The sequence below is a fragment of the Lissotriton helveticus genome, chromosome 6 (genome assembly GCF_964261635.1).
Source record: "Lissotriton helveticus chromosome 6, aLisHel1.1, whole genome shotgun sequence".
Lineage (NCBI taxonomy): Eukaryota > Metazoa > Chordata > Amphibia > Caudata > Salamandridae > Lissotriton > Lissotriton helveticus.
This window is the reverse complement of record NC_136067.1, coordinates 1,199,396,818-1,199,418,412: the sequence shown is the minus strand read 5'-3', so window position 1 is coordinate 1,199,418,412 and position 21,595 is coordinate 1,199,396,818. Positions and strand designations below refer to the sequence as shown.

At 42.8% G+C, this 21,595-nt stretch overlaps 1 protein-coding gene across 7 annotated transcripts in view; it reads right to left on the bottom strand.

Annotated features, from left to right (window-relative positions):
* LAMA2 (laminin subunit alpha 2) overlaps positions 1-21,595 on the bottom strand; it is a 3,430,794-nt gene that overhangs the window by 1,359,820 nt on the left and 2,049,379 nt on the right. For all 7 annotated transcript variants that reach the window (XM_078648920.1, XM_078648921.1, XM_078648915.1 and 4 more), the window contains one exon: positions 8,948-9,178. In XM_078648920.1, the coding sequence (XP_078505046.1) occupies positions 8,948-9,178 (231 nt within the window). The remainder of the gene's footprint in view (positions 1-8,947; positions 9,179-21,595) is intronic.

Genomic DNA, 21,595 nt, shown 5'->3' with positions numbered 1-21,595 from the left:
AAGGGAATTCGTTCTCTTGAAAGCTGGTGTTGGCAGTTGTAAATCACCAGTATTGCGGATTCCCCAGTGCTTCCGAATGATGTTTCTAATCCTGTTAGAGTCTGGGTTGAAAGATTTCATGCATGTAAGTGTCTCAGTCAATCAATCAATCAATCATAGTACTTGTAGAGCGCGTTACATACCCGTTAGGGTCTCAAGGCGCTGAGGGGAGGGGGGTGCTGCTACTGCTCGAAGAGCCAGGTCTTGAGGAGTCTTCTGAAGGCGAGTATATCTTGAGTTTACCGTATGTGGGTAGGGAGGGTGTTCCAGGTCTTGGCGGCGAGGTAGGAGAAGGATCTGCCGCTGGAGGTTGTTCGATGGATGCGGGGGACAGTGGCGAGGGCGAGGCTGGTGGAGCGGAGGTGGCGGGTGGGGGTGTAGAAGCAGAGTCTGCTGTTCAGGTAGGCTGTTCCGGCGTTGTGGAGTGCTTTGTGTGCGTGGGTAAGGAGCTTGAAGGTGATCCTCTTGTCGACAGGGAGCCAGTGTAGGTCTCTCAGGTGGGGCGTTATGTGGCTGCAGCAGGGGACGTTGACGATCAGTCGGGCGGAGGCATTTTGGGTGCGTTGTAGTCATCGTAGGTGTTTGGCTGGGATTCCTACGCAGAGTACGGCGATGAGGGCTGTGTCGGTGCTGTGGTTTCGTTTGAATCCGGACTGGGAAGGGTCCAAGGTGTTGTTGTCTTCCAGGTGGCAGGCCAACTGTCTGTTGACGATTTTATCGATGACCTTTGCTGGGAACGGGAGCAGGGAGATGGGCTGGAAGTTCTTGAGGTCCTTAAGGTCTGCCTTGGGCTTCTTGAGGAGGGTGTTGATTGCGGCGTGTTTCCAGCTTTCCGGGAATGTCGCTGTTTCGAAGGAGATGTTGATGACCTTCCGCAGTTTGGGTACGATGGCTGCGTCTGCTTTGTTGAATACGTGGTGTGGGCATGGGTCTGACGGAGATCCTGAGTGGATGGAGTTCATGACCTTGCATGTCTCGTCGTCGTTGACGTTGGACCAGGAGGTCAGGCGGATGGCGCTGTTTACAGGGCAGGTGGGGTCTGGCATAGTCGGGGTGGTTGTGGTGTTAAAGCAGTCGTGGATTTCAGCGATGCTGCGGTGGAAGAAGATGCCAAGTGAGTAGCACAGTTCTTGAGAGGGTGGGATGTCCTTGGCGTTGGCGCTGGGGTCGGAGAGTTCCCTTACGATGCTGAAGAGCTCTTTGCTGTCGTGTGGGTTGTTATCCAAGCGGTCTTTGAAGGAGGATCTCTTGGCTAATCTGATGAGGTGGTGATGTCTTCGGGTTGCGTCCTTGTGGGCTGCGCGGTTGGTCGGTGTGCATTTGTGGAGCCATATTTTCTCCAGTTTCCGGCATGCGCTTTCGGAGGTCTGGAGATCGTCGGTGAACCAGGTGGCTCTCTTGCTGGCGTGGTTGTTGGAGGGTTTCTTGAGCGGGGCGAGGGTGTTGGCGCAGTCGTCCATCCACTGTCTGAGGTTGCGAGCTGCGGTGTCTGGGTTGGTGGGGTCAGTGGGTGGGATCTGGGCGAGGGTGGTGATCAGCCGGTCTTTGGTGACTTTGCTCCAGCAGCGGCGAGGCAGCTGTTGGGTGCGGTGGTGCGTGGTTAGATTCTTGAAGGTAAAATGGATGCATCGGTGGTCGGTCCAGTGGAGTTCGGTGGTGTAGTTGAAGGTGACGTGGGTGCCTGTGGAGAAGACGTGGTCCAGCGTGTGGCCAGCGGCGTGGGTGGGTGCGGTGACGAGTTGTCTGAGGCTGAGGTTGGCGAGGTTGTCGATCAGGGTGGTGGAGTTTGCATCGTTGTTGTTCTCGAGGTGGAAGTTCATGTCCCGAGGAGGATGTAGTCCGTGGAGGCGAGTGCGTGGGTGCTGGTGAGGTCGGCAATGGAGTCGCTGAACTGAACACTGCTAAAGGCGTATGATGGTTTGGTCAGCCCCAGAGGGCCAGTGAAACCTAGACTTTCTCCACCTAGCTGTGTTGTACAGCGAGGTGCAGAAACCAACACAGGCTCCCAGTCTATGTCTGAGCTCCGAACCGAGGTGCTCAGACCAATCCCAGCGCTGTTCACATGCTGGAAATTGCATGGGGGGGAGGAATAGCAGGGATTGGGACGTGGGAGACTGCACAGTGTGCACCAGGCTGCTGACTGGGACGCGACGATTGGTAGGAAGGTGGCCATTGGAGCAGGTAAATGCAATTTTACTTATTTTTTAATTGTCTTCTTTTGTGTTCCCCCCTCCCTCCGCCCCACCACTTCACAGTACAAGCGGCTGCTCCTGAAGAAATCATTAAGAAGGAGACCACACATATTTCCTTGGACTGGCAGCAAGGCTAACTTATTTTCACATGACCCAAAGAAGTGCTGGGACTTTCTGTTTCGTCTCGGCGTCCATTGCAAAAGGTGCAACTCTGAAGTCCAAATCATAACCAACGAAACAGTCTTGGGAAAGGTTTATAAACATCTTGCTGAGAGCGGGGCCAATACCTGGGACCGTGCTATATCTAAGACCATGAAAATACAAAGAATAAAAAGAGGCAGCACAGAGTTTATGCCCAGGCAAGCAGAGTAAAATAATTACTTTATGAAATATTTTAACAAACTTAACATGACCAAGCAGCTGTTCTTGCTCATTGATAAATGAGTTAATCCAGCCACAACTGCCCCTCAGATCTCACCTTTGCTTTGATTTTCACTTGTTTTCTGGTGTGGGGGTGGAACTGATCCAGAAAGAAACTGGTTATCAATTTTCTATGGCACTTGAATATTTCACTACTGTCACTACATTCATACAGGTCTGTCCTTCTCATTCAACTTCTGAACCTCAAGATGCCTTTGGCATACTCATATGTGAGTGCAGAAATTCATCTTCCTACACATTTCGGCCTCTCCCATAAACAAAAGTAATGAGTACCTGTTAGAATTGATGCTTTGCCCTTAGAAACCTTCTTTGGATACAAAGGAGCCCTCTAATTTTAGTCCTACTACATTATTAACTTTGACATGCAAGATGTAGAAATATATCACATACTCGACTCCTGTATACTTCAGACCTTGAATATGCAGTAAGAATGTATTTCTCTCTGTGCTGGAATAAGAATGTTGAAGTTGATGGTAGTGATACAGACACCATAATCCTACCTGGTTTATCAGCAGCATTGGTCACAGTCAGCAATCCTGTCTTGGCATCGGGAAAAAGAAGTCTTGGGGTCTCACACTAAAGTGAGTGGTTGCCTTGCAGAGGTTTGACAGTATTGCACTTCCGATGTTTCAATAAACCCCCAAAAAAGTCATCTCAGTAGTCCTTTAAGGTGCCCCTCTATCTCTTGCCTTATCACAGACACCTAACAACTCTACTGCAAAGTAGTAGTCTTAAATTTTAATTTAATTTAGTAATGCTCCCATCTTGCCTTAAGTTTACGAAACCAGTGGGAAATTCAACATGGATATCTGGCACCATGTTGACTGCTGATAAGCAGTGAGTGACTGTCAGACTTCTCTTGTTATTTGTCAGGCAGAGATATCACTCATCCAGTTAAATTGTTTTTTTTGTGTGACTTGGCCTCCTGCCAAATTAAGGATAGATGCCCTATTCTGGTCTCCGTTGGGAGGAATTTCAGCTTATTGTCTCACAACTTTGACTAAAACTTCAGATATCAGCTGTAGGTAAGACAGCAGCTGTGGTTAAGGCATCTTGACTTTCGTTTCCTTACAGTGCAGAGTAGCTTCTGTGAACCTCTCCCTCCAGGCACCCAAGAGCCACCTCAGATCAGCTGACCTTTCTCTGGCCACAATCCCACACATCTACAAGACCAGAACGGGAGGAAAGCCCTTCTCGTACCTCGCAGCCAAGGGTAACCTTACGCGGTTTACACACGAGAGGATGTTCTTCGCTGATGCACCCGTCCTAAGACACATACCCTCGCCTTGAAACTTTTTCAATTTCTCTCAACCCGACTGGAATTCTTTGTACAAGAACACACCAATCGCAATCCTCTCGAACAGAAGCTTTCCTCCGGTCCAGAGCCCTGTCGGGTCAGAAGTATCACCGTCAGAGCGACCTTTCAACTTCTATTCTTTCTCGTACAGCCCTGAAGAGTCGCAGGCAGACTGTGCCATGTGCGACGAAACACGTGTCGGCTGGTCGTCTCCGTGTCTGAACATTAAAAGACACTGCACATCAATGCTTTATTTGTGTCATGATTACAACCATTGCTGTATGATTTTCCATGCTTTTGTCTCCATAATGTTCTTTGAGTCCACACTGACTTTACTTTTTCTATATATCTGGAGTGTGCATGGGTATCTGCTTGTTTTACCTCGCAGCCAAGGCCGGGAACGACCGCCTCTTCACCTCCCGAACACCCCCACGCTGCCCCAGTTCAGGAAGGACCTCAAGACCTGGCTCTTTGGATGACCCCAGCACTCAACAGAGTCACCTCCCCCCCAGCACCTTGAGATCCTCGTGGGTGAGTAGTTGGGCTTTACAAACCTCAGATTCATTGATTGAACCTGTTTATGTTCCCAACACTTGGCAGTGTTTATGCTATACCATAGGCTTACGAACAAGAACATCATAAGCCTAGAGTACAGCATCATGGTTAGTCCTCAGACCAAGAAAGTTTGATGTTGATGTTTTCCTTGTGTTATCTCCCTACACAGGTTTAAGTGTGAAAGAAAATGTCCTTTTAATCCCTCTGTGCACCATGCTGTTAGTGGCTATGGAGAATTTTCCTGTGGCATTAGCTCCATTTATATGAGGTCCAGCAGGCTCTCAGGTTTATACCATTCAAGTTCCTGTTTTGCTCCTCCCTGTCTGGCTTGTAAATATGGCGAGCGGCTAGTTGGTGTACTGAAGAACTCGTTCCAGAGTTACTGGCATACATGTGTGGCATTAACACTTAAAAACCTGGCTTTTTAATGTCAATTAGTAATCTGTGTCTGCTGCCTTCTGTCCCCAATCACCATAGCACTAACATACACACATTCTGTGATCAAGTACAATACAAAATCCTGATCTAATAGAAGAGAGGGATGTATGACGTTACAACGCATACTTTTACCACGCCTACCATTACCACGCATTTTTTACAACGCAGGATCCATGACAACGCATACCATTACCACGCATGTATTTACAACGCATATACCTTTACAACGCATACAATTACAACGTAAGTATTGGTAAGTATATAATATTTTTTAATATTTAATTTAATTAAAATTAATATAATGTAATTTAATTTAATTTAATTTAAATAATTTAATTTAATTTAAATTTAATTATATTTAATTTTTACACTGTACCCTTTTACCCAAAAACCCAAAACTGACCCTGAACCCAAAAAATACCCCTTTTACCCAAAAACCCAAAACTGACCCTGAACCCTAAAAATACCCTTTTACCCAAAAACCCAAAACTGACCCTGAACCCTAAAAATACCCCTTTACCCAAAAACCCCAAACTGACCCTGAACCCTAAAAATACCCATTTACCCAAAAACCCCAAACTGACCCTGAACCCTAAAAATACCCCTTTACCCAAAAACTAAAAACTGACCCTGAACCCTAAAAATACCCCTTTACCCAAAAACCCAAAACTGACCCTGAACCCAAAAAATACCCCTTTTACCCAAAAACCCAAAACTGACCCTGAACCCTAAAAATACCCCTTTACCCAAAAACTGAAAACTGACCCTAAACCCTAAAAATACCCCTTTACCCAAAAACTGAAAACTGACCCTGAACCCTAAAAATACCCCTTTACCCAAAAACTGAAAACGGACCCTGAACCCTAAAAATACCCCTTTACCCAAAAACTGAAAACTGACCCTAAACCCTAAAAATACCCCTTTACCCAAAAACTGAAAACTGACCCTAAACCCTAAAAATACCCCTTTACCTAAAAACTGAAAACTGACCCTAAACCCTAAAAATACCCCTTTACCCAAAAACTGAAAACTGACCCTGAACCCTAAAAATACCCCTTTACCCAAAAAATGAAAACTGACCCTAAACCCTAAAAATACCCCTTTACCCAAAAACTGAAAACTGACCCTGAACCCTAAAAATACCCCTTTACCCAAAAACCCAAAACTGACCCTGAACCCAAAAATACCCCTTTACAAAAAAAACCAAATAATATTTTTAATAAAATAATATACTTACCAATACTTACGTTGTAATGGTATGCGTTGTAAAAGTACCTGCGTTGTAAATACATGCGTGGTAATGGTATGCGTTGTAATGGATCCTGCGTTGTAAAAAATGCGTGGTAATGGTAGGTCGTGGTAAAAGTTGCGTTGTAAAGGTTGTATACCCTTGGTATACCGAAGAGAGTATGTGTGAAATAACAATCCCAGGCATATATTAAAGCAACAACCAATAGATACAACAAAGCAAACTAGTGCAGTTTCAAGACATATACATTTTTAATTTGATTAAAAAAGATTCAATAAAAAACAGTGCATTGATAAAAGATTCTATAATGATACATTTGTATTCATAAGAAAATTTAATTAAAAAGGAGGTTAGGTGGCATCCGGTCGACGCGTTTCGGCATAAACTATGCCTTCATCGGGACTTAAACCATCCAATTTCTAAACTTGTACTGAAGTACAAGACCAGTGCTGTTCTCTAATTATTTAAGCTGCAGGGCGGCTGTATAGATGCTGTATCCACGGATTCAAGGCTGGGTGATTTATTTAAAATTTTCTAAATATTTTTAAGTGATGTTATTGCGTGGTGCCAATTCATTCGCGTAAGTTGAGTAAAAAACTTGTTTAAGGCAAGGTCATCCTGTGTTCTTTTATATTCTGCTTATATAACTGATATAGGCTCCTAATTTAAAGAAAGCCGCTAATTCATACGTCGTGCGCTGCTACACTCGTGATTCAGTCCTGAGTATACGGCGGAGACGTCATGATACAGGCTGTTCTTTTTGAAAGACCTGACGCATCGGCAGTGTATCCGGATTTGTCGGCGTCCCTGTGCAAACTTAAGGAGTTACGTGCATTTTGAGACCCAACAAAGCGGAATATCATGGCACCACGCAATAACATCACTTAAAAATATTTAGAAAATTTTAAATAAATCACCCAGCCTTGAATCCGTGGATACAGCATCTATACAGCCGCCCTGCAGCTTAAATAATTAGAGAACAGCACTGGTCTTGTACTTCAGTACAAGTTTAGAAATTGGATGGTTTAAGTCCCGATGAAGGCATAGTTTATGCCGAAACGCGTCGACCGGATGCCACCTAACCTCCTTTTTAATTAAATTTTCTTATGAATACAAATGTATCATTATAGAATCTTTTATCAATGCACTGTTTTTTATTGAATCTTTTTTAATCAAATTAAAAATGTATATGTCTTGAAACTGCACTAGTTTGTTTTGTTGTATCTATTGGTTGTTGCTTTAATATATGCCTGGGATTGTTATTTCACACATATTGTTTACCCTGTCCCAGGATAACTATCCGTATCAGGGGGTCCTTGTTTGTTAACATATACCGAAGAGAGTGACACTTAGATACAAACAGTAGGCGAGGTGGGCCTCATAATTTGTCCTTTTTTCCACAAACAGAAAGGACTTAAGGTACCAAGGCATATTGCTGGCATGGCACCACCAAAGATTGAGCAAGCCTCAGCCTTTGTGGATGGGTTTAGAGTCACAACTAAGGAATCAGGCAATTACAGTACTAATAAGCTGATGCAATGTATTAAGATTCAGTATTTGATATTGAGAGGCATTGGAGAAGAAGGCATTAGCACTCATAAAGAGATGAAACCCCAAATTGCTAATACAAATTATCTTTGAGTACATTTATGAACCCGTCAAGCTATAGGAAAGCACCCGATTAAACAAAAGGAATAAGCCAGATACCTTGTATTCAATCACATGATGGTTAGTCATGCCTTTCAGAGACATACCTTCGGAAAATGTCTACAAATACCCACAATTAAGAATTTGTTGCTCAACAAATCTTGAAGGGCACAAGACGAATGTTACTGACACAATTTGGTGGGAGCACTTGCATCTGTCTTAACAAAGACAAGACATATATTCCAGGACTGCCCAGCCTCCTGGGGTCTTGTGTGAAATAGCTTTAAGCCAGAGTTCTTAATCACTGCTAAATCAATTAGATCCATGTGGTTGGAAGCAATATGGAGGCATTGGAAAATCTCTGTGACATTCTATTGTGGTATGGTTGAATGGGACCATCACATCATTATTTTGTTTGTGGGGCTGTAGTGCACTGATGCTACCGGGTGATGCTACACCATCTTTACTACAACTCTGCTCACACACACTCTGCTCACAAGCATATCAGAAGTTTGCCACCTTCTTAACTGAAACTTAAAAGTGGGACCATGTATCCCACATCAATGCACTGCCTCAACATAAAACAGAGGATCCACGCGAAACCGTCTGTTTGGTCCACAGGGAAATGAGTGAGGTTGTGAGTGCGTATTTGTAGTTCGGAAATTGAGCATTGACAACTGCCAGCACCAGTTTTGTTAATGTTCCTTAAATGTCCACAGTTCAAAATGGAAAGCTGATGTAAATAGAACACTTGGTAAAAAAAAGACATGAAGCACATCAGTGGTGGGTAACACGGAGGAAACTGTCTTTGTAGTAACTAGAAAAAAAGCTATTTCAAGAAATGTAATTTAGTAGTGTCAGTCAAAATAGAGGGTTGGTGCATCTATGTTCCCACAGTAATAAGTGCCATGAAGATGGCAAAATTCGTTCTTATCATGCCATAGTATAAATTCATAAACGAAACAGTCCTGGTAATGACCCAGCTCTACTGTCACTGGAAATGTAATAGTCTGTAATGAGTGAATTAATTAATGTAACGCTGCAAAATGTTAACAAAGAAGGACAGGGTCTCTTTCGGTCATACAGTACCTTGCAGCTGCATTGTCCAGTCTCGTCAGCACACGAGCATTTATCTGCAGTACAGGTATGGGCCTCGCTGCCGGCGGGCAAGCAGTCGCAGGCAATACATTGAGGGTAGCTACGGAATCCTAGCTTGCACTCCTCACACTTATCCCCAGAAAAGTTTGGTAGACAGAAGCAACAGCCTGTGTCCGGGTTGCACTGGAAGCTCAGAGATCCTAACGGGCTGCATTCACATGCCTGGAAAGAAGATAAAAGCATATCTTAGCAAGTAAGGATAATGTTGTTAATATTCAATTCATTGTTTTTTTCTGAAAGCTGCAGTCTATTCACATACATTTCAATATCTTTTCTGGTAGCCACCTTCTAATATAGTCGTATAGCCCATCGTAGCATCATTATTGGCTGCTCCGGCAGTAAAGGCGCTCGCCTTCAGCTCAGGCCTTTAGCGAGGGAGCGGGCCTTTAATGGGCGGTATAACAAATAAAACAAATGCCTCATGGGGGCCTCGTGCTCCATGAGGCCTTTTATTCACAGCAATACCAGTGAATGGACAAACATTAGAATTTTGGAGCTCCAGGCTTCGACCGGTCATTAAAAGCCTGGAGCACTCCATTGTCTTCAATGGAGCTCCTAATATTCTAATGTTCTAAAATACGTTTGTTTCCTTTTATTGTATATTTCAACCACAGTACAGGCAGCATCAACACATTTTTCAACAGATGCTGTGTGGTTTGTCTGTTAAGCAATATTGCTTATTGTAAGCTTACACATAAGGACATCCTGTATTCCAAGAGGGGCCTATGTGCGTTATCACTTAGGTACAATGCTTCCATAGGATACATTTGTAAATAATTGAAACACTTATTAAAATAAGTAGGATCCTTCAAATGTGACGAATGATCCTCAATAACAAGTCAACTGTTGTCAAAAAGGTCCTGCACATATGTAAATATTTAATTTCAATCATTTGTAAACAAATGGTAGCACATAAAACAGGTGCAGCAATGCAGTGACAAGTAATAATAATACTTTATTGTCTCGATTTAAAAAAAAAAAAAAATTTGCAATATATAATCATATATCACAAAAACTCCGTTTTTAAAATACATACGAGCTATGCACCCTAAGATTAAACCATTCCTTCTAAAACTTCACAAGAAACAGGCGTGTAAAAACATTTCTACATTAACGTTTCCCGTCCACTTATTGCTTGGGATAAGAATTTAGTTATGGGACCAACAACTTTTAGTGACGAGCCCTAAAAGCAAAATAAAATACCATCTTTGAGTGTTCTGATTCTCTCACTGTTAAAAATAGGTTTCATGTATCTCCAACGGGGGTCAAGAAGTTCAGGACAAAGATACAAAATATGTTCAAAGTATTCTGGTCCTGGGTTTCTGGCACTCAGCTCTTTGCTGTGTTTTCCATTAGGCATCAAATTGATAAAAGGGCAAATACAAGAGCCTGAAGCGAGGTAAAGCTTTTTTTCTTTAGTACAAACATTACAATGAATGTATGATTGTTGCTGTGGAGAGTATGATGCCATCGTACACATTGAGGTCTTACATTTGATAGTTGTCTCCATATCCTGTGTGCAGCGAGATCATTTTATTTCCTGTTTTAATAATGCCTTTCGGGCTGCCTTGGACATTTTACAGATGACTGCTTAGTTCAGTAAATGGCAGTTAGCCAAGTCAGTTTTGATAGAGTGTTCCCCAGGCAGTGCATCAGTGGCAGTGACAAGTGCAAGAGATGACATAAAATGCTAGACCAAATATTTAAGAAAGTTTGTTAAAAAAAGAATTACACTGAGATACAAAGGTTAATGATATTTTGAGAAATCGTGAACATGTGTTATTATCTTGTTGATGTTTCTACTCCAGTGCATACATAGGTTGGATCATCTTCAGGATGAAAAAGTCCCAGTGTCCTGGGATACATAACTGTGAATAGCTTAGCTGTTGGACTTTGTGTAGTCCTCCCACAGAGAGAGACAAAGGAGGACTAGATGTTGGCAGGATGGGCCATCCTGCCAAGATTGCTGGTGGTGGAGCTGTTCCCTACACACTTACAGTTCAAAGGGCTTGCCTCCAGCATACACAAAGGAACCTGACACTAGTCTTTTGTCTCCACAGACTTCATGGAGTCTTGGCAGGGGAAGGGAGGTGCTTTCAAAACCCAGATGTGTTGGTAACCTAGGAGAGCCACTACACTTCAAATGCTGTCACCAGGTATGTTATGTTATAAAAAAATTCTAAAGCGCATGTTCACTGAATGGTTTTATGGCACTGAGAGCACTACCAGCAGGGCGAAGATGCAGCTTAATCGTAAGCTTGACTAAAAAGCTATGGTTTTTGTAGAGTTCTAAATTTCTCATAAGATATTACTGCTCTTATGTTATCCAGAAGAGAGATCCAAGCACTGGGAGCCAACACATTAAACCTGGTTCCCCACAGCTTTTTTCCGAAAGAATTTAGGAACCTGTAGGAGATTGAGATGTGCCAATCTGAGGTTACACCTAGGAATTATCAGCCAGATTCATCAAACCAAAATGCGCTCGCAAAGGGCCAGATTCTGAGAATCTGGCCCTTTGCGGGCGGTGTTTTTGCATTTGGGATGCATCATCCCAAATGCAAAAATCGCAATTTTAGAAATCGCTAAATTGCGATTATTTGCATTTAAGGAATCTCAATTTGATATTCCTTAAATGCAATGCATGAACCATTTAAAAATTGTGAATTCGAAATCTGGGGCCGCTATTTACTGTGAAGTCTAACTACGTGGTAAATAGCAACACATGTCCTTGGTACATGTGTGTGCGCAACACCAGTGTACATTACCATTTCAGGGGTGCAACAGGGTGTCCTTTGGACACCCTGGCACCCTTGAAATTGCTTCCTTATTTGCGATTCGTTAATTGCTAATCGCAAATAAGGAATGACTCCCCATTCATTCCTATGGGCCTTTAGGCCCTTTGCGATTAGCAATTAGCGAATCGCAAATAAGGAAGCAGTAGAAATGGCTACAAATATTGCGATTTCTACATGCATCCCATTTTGCGAGTCTTTAATAGCAAATCCTTAAAACTCTCTATTGAGGACTCGTAAAACATGACTGATGAATCTGGGGGGTAGTTTCTTATTCTGGAGGAGACAAATGTGGGGCTTATTCTCTGCAGGATTTTAAAGATCATATGGCCTGTTTTAAACAAGGTTCTTTGTACAACTGACAGCTAGTGCAGTTTCTTTAGTAAGGATGTAGTGTGGCAGTATCTTAGTTGTTGATATACCAATTCAATACAAACTGCAGTTTTTGGCTCAGGCCCTTTGGAAGGCCCAGGTAAAGGGTGTTAGCAGAGTCAATGCGGGACATCACAAGTTTAAGTACAATCTGTATTAGTGCTTCAGCCGAAAAAAATGTCCTGATTTGTTTTTACTTTACATAGGTGGAAGGAGCAGGAGGAAGTCATTGCTGCAATCTGGGGTTTCATTGAAAGGTCTTCATAGACAAGTATGTTGAGGCTCTTGACTGCCTTTTTAGGAGTAGGAGGGGAACCAAACTCCTGAGGCCAAAAGGAGTGCCTCCAGCAGTGCAGTTTGTTTATGACCCTCATCACCTTGGTTTTATCCGAGTTCAACTTTACTTGGTGACTGTTCATGCAGTCCTCAATTAAGATCATTGCTCTATGAAAGAAGGCCATAGAGTCTGGAGTATTCACAAGGTCGAATACCAGCTGCATATCATCAGCATAGTTGTATATTTTTACTTTCCGCCTTTGTAGGGAGGTTACCAACGGGCATATATAAAGATTGAAAAGGATGGGGGTTAGAGAAGAGCCCTGAGGTACTCCACAACGGAGCTTAACCGTAGAGGAACAAAAGGGGGAGAGGCGAACCGATTGTTAGTGGTCTGATAGGAAAGACTATCCAATCCAGAGCACAGCCCTACAGGCTAGCAGCCTCGACACAGTCAAAAAGAATGTTATAATCCACTGTGTTGAAGGCTGCCGATAGATACAGGAAACCAGTGCCTGGGCCTAAACTTTATCCACCTTCATGTCATCTCCAACAGAAAGAATTACAATTACTTAGAGTGGAAGGGCAGAAAGCCCGCCTGATGTGAGTCTGGAAATGATGATCCTTCGATGAAAGAACAGAGGTGATGGGTGATGTGAGCTTCCAGGAACTTGGCTAGGTAGGGAAGGTGGGAGATTGGGCTGTAATTCCTTAAAATAGAGGGATTGTGTCCAACTTTTTTTAAGAGCAGCATAAACACTGCTTCTTTAAAATTAATAGGGGCCATGCACTGGCTCAGGGAAAAGTTAAGTATAGCCCACACCAATTCAGGAAACTTTGAGAAAATGACTTTTTGAATGCGGGGGGGCAAACATCATTGGGAGAACCAGATTTGACCTTCAGTAGCAGCTTTGGCAGATCATCTCTAAGGATTAGAGGGAAGGCATTTAGATGAGGGGGATCCCTATCTTCCAAAGGAGTGGGGCTGACGGTGGATCTAGGAGGGAAGCTATCTTTGATTATTCTAATCTTTTCGATTAAGAAATAATTCAATTAATCATATAAAGTTTGTGTGGGGGCCACCACAACATTTAGGCAGTCAGGGTTGGATAATTCTGAGACTGTGTCAAATTTTACTTCGGTTTTATTTTCAGAATTTATGATTTTATTTGAGAAGCAAGTGGTTTTAGATTCCCAAATACATTTTTTGTAGGACTTTAACTGCAGAAGGAATTTAACTTTTTCTTCAGGGTCATATGGTTTACGCCATTGTGCTCAGATTTGTATAGAAGGCCTTTGGCTCGTTTATGATCATTCGAGAACCATTTAGATGCCTCACAGTGACAAATCAAGTTCATCCTATGCAGAGGGGCATGTGTATTGCTTGCTTGTCCTACCCAGTTTGTCAAGGCACTCACTCTGGGTAGGAAGGGACTGTGCCAAAGAGTTAAAGAGTTGCAAAAGGCTGTGAGATCAACTTGTTTTCAATTCCTTGACAGAGGATTAGGAAAGAAGAGGGTTCCTAAAAGAGGAAGAACCCATTCTGAATTTAATTAAATGGTGGTCCGACCAACAACAGGGAATGACCTGGAGATTGAAGATGGGAAGATTCAGCGACCAGATGTGATCTAAAATATGGCCCTTGACATGGGTGGCTGTAGACACCCGCTGAGCTAAATTCAGATTGGTCAACTGCTCAGTCAGATTGGAAGATAATAGGTCCTCATTAGGGTTGTTTGATCATAAATTTAAATCGCCAATAAGTAACATCTTTGCATAATCAATGGCCAAAGCGGACACCAAGTCGGTTAGGGCAGGTGGAAACTGCAGCATGTGGCCTGGGGGTCTATACAAGATAATTCATAACAGAGAGGATGTGAGTGAATCTAGTTTAATTGTGATATTTTCTGCTGAGTAAATGTGTAATGAAGTGAGTTTTGTGAATTTTAGCTGTTTATTCATGATTGCTGCAATCCCCCCCCCCTTTTTGCCATGAGGTCTGATCACATTCAAAATGTAAACCGTTTCTAGAAGAGCTGCTAGTACACCAAGCGTAGAGTCATCCGTTAACCAGGTTTCTGTTAAAAATAATATACATGGGGATTCTGAATCGAGAAGATCATATGTCTTGAGGTGAAGTCTTACCAAGGGTATTGTCTTAAGATAAACAATGTTTAAATCTTTGTTAATAAGTTTAGAAGATGGGCGGAAATTAGTTTCCACTCTGATTGCCTGACTCACTGGTCTTTCCGGAGAGAAAGATGGTGGCTGATGTAATTTAAATGCCTAAGCCATCCAGTTTTTGGAGTACAAAATCCTCCAAATTAAGATTTTTTGCTCCTAGCGCTCTGAGAGAGCTGAAGGAATAAGTTAAAATATGGGCATTATGATTGGCTTCTGGCCTGGCCGGCCCCGGACGGGCGCAAACAGGCTTGCCTCTGGAGTACCGGCGGAGCACCGGCTGCACACGTTCGCTATGTGGCCGAGCTGCCACCAACAAAATTACGACCCGGAGGTCTAACAGACTTGCCCTACACCCGCCATGTTTGGCTCACCTCCTCAGCCAATGAAAGTGTCCCCCTGTTGCGTCTTAACAGTGCATAAAAAATGCAGTGTTAAAAAATCACCATAAAAAATATTAAAGAACTTTACAAAATAGGCAAAAAACATTAAAGAACTGTGCAACATAGGATAGAAACCATGCAGGTGGACAGACCTGCTGCTTCTGCTAAGTGCCATTCAACATCAAGGTATAAATATTAGATGCTCAGTACAACTCTTCAGTGCAGTCCTGGGCCTGTGGAAGACTTGACAAGGACTGCCTTGGGCCCTGAGACAACTGTCCTACTGCTTGAGGTTTGCCTTGCCCCCAGAGGACTGCCCCGCTGCTTGAAGAATGCCTTCCTTCTTGAAGCCAGGACTACCAGAGTGACTCCAAGGGCTAGGTGGCTGTCCTCCTGTGTGAGCTACAGGGACATAACAAGCTCCGGAGACTTTCAGCACTGCACCTGGCCTCTGCTGAAGTGAGTCCTAACCCCTCAAGTCATGCCCCAAAGTCTTGGACCATGGTTGTGGTGTTTAAAGATGCTGCTCCTGCTTAGCCCTAAAAGTTGGGATTTAGAAGAAAAGTTTTTCATCAAAACGCTTCCTGACAACCGAAAGAAGACCGGCCCTACCAGCTCGCTGATCCGCCTACGTTGCACAGCCGGTCATCCCCACTCGATGGTAGCTCCTGCTATGTTCAACTACACAGCAACACATATCGTTTGTAGCATCAACCCCAGACCTGGAGCATGTAAATAACTACAAAAGACATGGAGCTCTGTAATACACATCTTTATTCTTCAACATGCAATTGATAACTGAACATACTGCAGCAAAAACGTTATTATTCACACCTAGACACACCCAAACACCTCACAACTGATTGCGTAACTTTGTTAGAAGTTTGCCTAGGACGACAAGGGCCCTACTGCACATGTTCACACAACACTGCATCTCTCTCTTTGTTAAATAAAAAATAAGGACAACAAATATACATTAGAGTTCCTCAATAATTTTTTGAAGTGCTCGCACAAACCTTCAAGATTGAGTTATACGAGGTGAAGGAGTTGCATGTCATCTGGCATTGCAGCTGTAAACTCAGATGCCTGATGTAGGCACTCAGGTGGACTTGTTTCACTCTGGAGCCGATGAACATCAAGGCAGATGTTTGAAATTGGACGAGTCTCTCGTGCTGGACTTGACGAGATGATGAGCGGACACCATATGCCCTTTACTTGTATCAACTCTCAACAGATTAGCATCAAACTGAGCATCAGTCGTGTATTACAGTTTTGGTTTAACTAGGACACAGTCTCCTTCTTCACTATAGGTCATATGTATCGAGCCTTTTTTCCATTCGCAAACGGGCTTATTCTTAAAATCAGCCCATTTGCGAATGGGAAAAAGCCTTTGGGGATGTATCATCCCAAAAGGCCATTGCAATATAGAGAATCGCAAAATTTGCGATTCTCTATTTTGCGTATGCAATTAAGGAATTGCAAATTGCGATTCCTCAAATGCAATTCTAGAGGCACCAGAAATTTGCTATTTGGCCTTAAGGAATCGCAAATTACCACCAGCTTCAAGTTGGTGGTAATTTGCGATTTTCTAGAAAAAAACATTTTTTTGTTTTTTCAAAGTGCCATTTAGCGCACGTATGTGCTCAAAATGTGCACACATGCATATTTCAGGGTTGCAACAGGGTGTTCTTTTGGCACTCTTTTAACCTTGAAATTGCAATTTGCGATTCTCTAATTGGTAAATGTAAATTGAGAATGTCTTCGCATTCATTCCTATGGGCCTCCTAGCCCATAGGAATGAATGGGAAGGTATTCCTTATTTGCGAATCACAATTTGCGATTCGCAAATAAAGGATAGGTAGGATTAGCAAAATTTTTTGCAAATCCTACATTAATTGCATTTTGCGATTTTCTAATTGCGATTCACTAAAAATCGCAATTTGAGAATTGCAAAACTCTTTTTTGATACATATGGCCCAAATTTGCAATGCTTGATGAGGGTATCAAATCTTTTGACAAACTGATCTGTTGTCTCATCAGCTTGCTGTCTTGCTTGGTTGAAAATGTATCTTTCATAGTCGACGTTCAGCATTGGATTGAACTTGGCTTCCAACGTTTCCTTGATTTGATGGTACTATATTTAGTCAGCTTATGATATTTTCTTTATCATTTCTTTCACACTGTTCACCTTCAAGGTTCTTTATGTATTGTATTATCTTTTTGTTATCTACTTCTTCTAGAGCATCTATGAAGCCATCAAACATTTCAACCCATGGACTCCATTTGGCGACAATATTCAGCTTTTTTGTGTTATCGAATGACGGTGGTTGTTTCAGGAGTGTGTCAGCACCGTATTTGGCTCTCCTTTCAGCAGCCATTGAAAAATTTCAAAATTCCAGAGGCATTTAGGTGCATTGGATGCTTCCTGCCACTTTGCATCAGCCGCTCAATAAGGCTTGGTCTTTATCCCCAATTTGAGGTCCTGGGGCACTTCCCTCGCTTGGGCTGGATAGTTTGTTTGTACTTTCTATACCCGGTTGTCACTGCCTTTAGCACTTTCTCACACCTGGCTGCTGCTGCTTTTAGTGCTTCTTCGTACCTGGTCATCACTGCCTTTAGCATTTCTACTTTGTATGAACGATGGCTCTGTGTTATTCTGTGGTGCATTATCTTTTTTCCAACCTTACCAGCCGGCTTTTGGCTGGCTTTCAGATGGTGCTCCTCTGTAGAGCATTTACCGTCTTCGAGGACCTTGTGCAAGCTAGAGCGATGCTTTGACTCCACATACGCCAACTGTAGCTTGCTTATTGGGGCGGACGTGGCATGCACGAGCAGTTTACTGATCTCGGCAAACTCTCAGGGAGACCAGTCTTATTTCTTCAGGGCATGCATCCCCTACTCGTTGCCAGTTGTAGCATCCACCCCATCTCTGGAGCATGCAAATGACTATAACACACATGAAGACTGGAGTACACGTCTTTATTCTTCATTATGAAAACTTTAACTGAATGTACTTCATCATAGACTTTTGTGACAACACCCAGACACACCTAAACACCTTCCAACTGATTGTGTAACTTTGTAAGGAGTTCGCCTAAGACGACAAGGGTCCTTCTGCACATGATCACACATCGCTACACTATTCTGGGGGGCTTCTCAGGGAAGGTACCCAGCCTTGTAGGGCCCTCCTTGGCTACAGCATGTAGCTTTGCCCCGCTGGAGATTTTTAAATTCCAAAAACATTGATAAAGTCCAAATGTCGAAATCTTTATTGCAATTCCTTCCAGTGGCTCCCTGATTATGCCTCCTTTTCGGACACCACAGGCTGCCTTGCCCTGCTGAACTTGAACTTCTCAGTACTTTTTCTTCAAAATTTCTTCTAAGTCAAAGGTAATCCAAAACCAGGCCCAATGCACCTCTTGTACCGAACTCAAGCTGCATCCGAGTCAGCCTTAAATTTGACTTTACCCCCGTCTCATGCGACCAGATACCCGTGGTTGGCGCTTCAATTCATTAGGAGCTATTTTTCACTAAAAAGTTTAAAAAGGCAAACCTCCAGTTCTAAGTTTAATTCATTTTTGATGTTGTTTTATTTATTAAGTTTCTGGCCTGTTTTTTAAATTGATGTGGGATTTTTCTTGTGCTGTGTTTTCACTTTATTAGGGTTTGTGTGCGGCATAAGTACTTTGCACATTGCCTCTAAGTTGCTCCTGACTGCTTTTGTGCCAAGCTACCAGAAGGTTAAGCACAGGTTAACTTAGTGACTTTTGTGGTTCACCCTTACAAGGATTGTGGTTGTTGCCTGGGTGGGACTTCTACCCCCTCAACCAATAACCCAGTTACTTAGAGGAATCATATGTTCTATGTAATAAAACAAGTGATAGTAAAACCATAAAGGTTCATAGCTGCCTTTCAAAATTACTTTGCTAAGAATGTTAAGTTAATAAAGCTGTAATATTTTAAAGAATACTATTTTTGAGAAAAACATGTTTGTCTCTTGTACCTTATCTAGTGTCAGACACCATCTGTGTATTTGACTTTATGATAGATTTGTTGAGGAGCTCTGATCAAGGAGACTAAGCCAAATTTATATGTAGTGTTTCCATCTGTTCACTTTCTGTTTTCTCTGTTCCACATATTAAACGATAGAGCCGTCAAACCAGACGTGACTCCCCTTGAAATTCAAATACCAAATCAAGTTCAATTTGTGTTGGCGGCAGCGCTCGCCTGAGTAGGATATATATGGGGCCTCATTTATGAGGCTGTGCGTCACTTTTACACCGCTGGTGCGTCACTTTTTGTGACGCACCAGTGGCGTAAAAAACGCGCCTTGTTGCGCCATATTTACAAAGTGACGCATCTAGGAAGATGCGTCACTATGTTGTCATCATTTATATTGAAAAAGACAATACTAAACACAGAGAAAACTTATATGGAAACCCTAGTAGCAAAGGCATTCAGGTATGGAAGCTTAAGCAGCGTACCACACTTTAACTGGATATTGTAGGGACACCTCTGTCACAGCTGCAACCAAATGATCAAGTTGCCATCCTTCAAACTCGCTGATACAGACAGAGTTACATTGCATTGTATTGTACAGAGAAGCCAAATATCGCGAGGAGAGCAGCTCTAGGGCCCGGAGGTCTGCTCTCAACATGGTAAAAGAATACCAATGAAAAACAAGCATTTACAATGCAATGGTCTCGTCTTTGTTAAAGTTAGAGCTATTGGCATTGCTCATGACATTATTTTTGTTTTTAAAACATATAAATAAATGGCATTGTCATTTACAATTCCCTTGAGGTGAGTTAGAAGCAGGATTATATCAATGCGCAATTCTGAGAAAATGATTCTTACATATATAACACAAACATATAGCAGTTAAAAAGTCATTTATTATATATGCAAAGACATAACATTAAAACCAATTATTCTAACTAGCTAATCTAATCAGCTAATAAAAAAACATGGATACATCACGATCGATTATGACCTGCATAATTGAAAAGCAAAACAGAAGGGGAATCCCTGTACTGACAGATACCACGAAGAAACCAGCAGGGTAACCACTAGGATCCTGTTGAGTTGACCAGAGAGCGAGACAGAATTGACCCGTATATACCAGGGAGACTCTGTGCTCAGATTTATCAAATTACAGGTTCTGCCAAACCTTCTAAACAATGGTCAAATATTCTTGAACTATTCCTTCAGGAGGTGAATAGTGACATATAATTGCAAAAAAACAGCAAAATACTCGCAAAAGCTTAAATAGGAAAGAAAATCGACCGAATACTAGTTTATTGTTGCAATATATACAAGATACAGATTTGGACATCAATAGACCAGCTGCCAGTCTCGCTAGGGGAGATTCAACTAATTCCCTATCACGGCAGATATACAGAAAGTCTTGATAAAGGTGGTTTTCATCTGTTTATTCCACCGAAACGCGTCAACGCCATCCTTGGTACAATTCAAGACTCCAGCATCGATGGTTGATTCACAGATTCGATAGTAACATAAGATCGATGAAACCATAAAGGAGTTCGAATGTACAAACAGTATCCAACAATTTTATGTTTTACACTTCTGTCTTGCTTTTCAATTATGCAGGTCATAATTGATTGTGATGTATCCATGTTTTTTTATTAGCTGATTAGATTAGCTAGTTAGAATAATTGGTTTTAATGTTATGTCTTTGCATATATAATAAATGACTTTTTAACTGCTATATGTTTGTGTTATATATGTAAGAATCATTTTCTCAGAATTGCGCATTGATATAATCCTGCTTGTAACTCACCTCAAGGGAATCTCTCCATACTTCGGGTTAGATAACCCCACTTCCCTTGACTAGATTAAGGGGTACCTCTCTCTTTTCACACATTGTCATTTACAATGCCAATAGCTTAATCTCTCGCAAATGCGAGACCTATTGCATTTGCACCCACACACACACACAGAGCCTCACACAGAGCCACACGCACCCACACACACACAGAGCCATACGCACCCACAGCCACACACACACAGAGCCACACACACACAGAGCCACACACACACAGTGCCACACACACAGACACACACACACAGACAGAGCCGCACACACACACACACAGACAGAGCCGCACACACACACAGAGACAGAGCCGCACACACACAGACAGAGCCGCACACACACACACAGAGCCGCTTACATACACACACTGACAGAGCCACACACACACAGAGCCACACACACACAGACAGAGCTACACACACACAGACAGAGCCACACGCACACAGAGCCACACACAGACAGAGCCACACACAGACAGAGCCACACACACAGACAGAGCCACACACACACAGACAGAGCCACACACACACACAGAGCCAGACACACACACACACACAGACCGAGCCACACACACAGACAGAGCCCAACACACACAGAGAGCCCAACACACACACAGAGCCCAACACACACACAGAGCCCAACACACACACAGAGCCCAACACACACACAGAGCCCAACACACACAGACACACACACACACACACAGACATCCCTCAGTCTAGGTCAGCCACACGCCCCT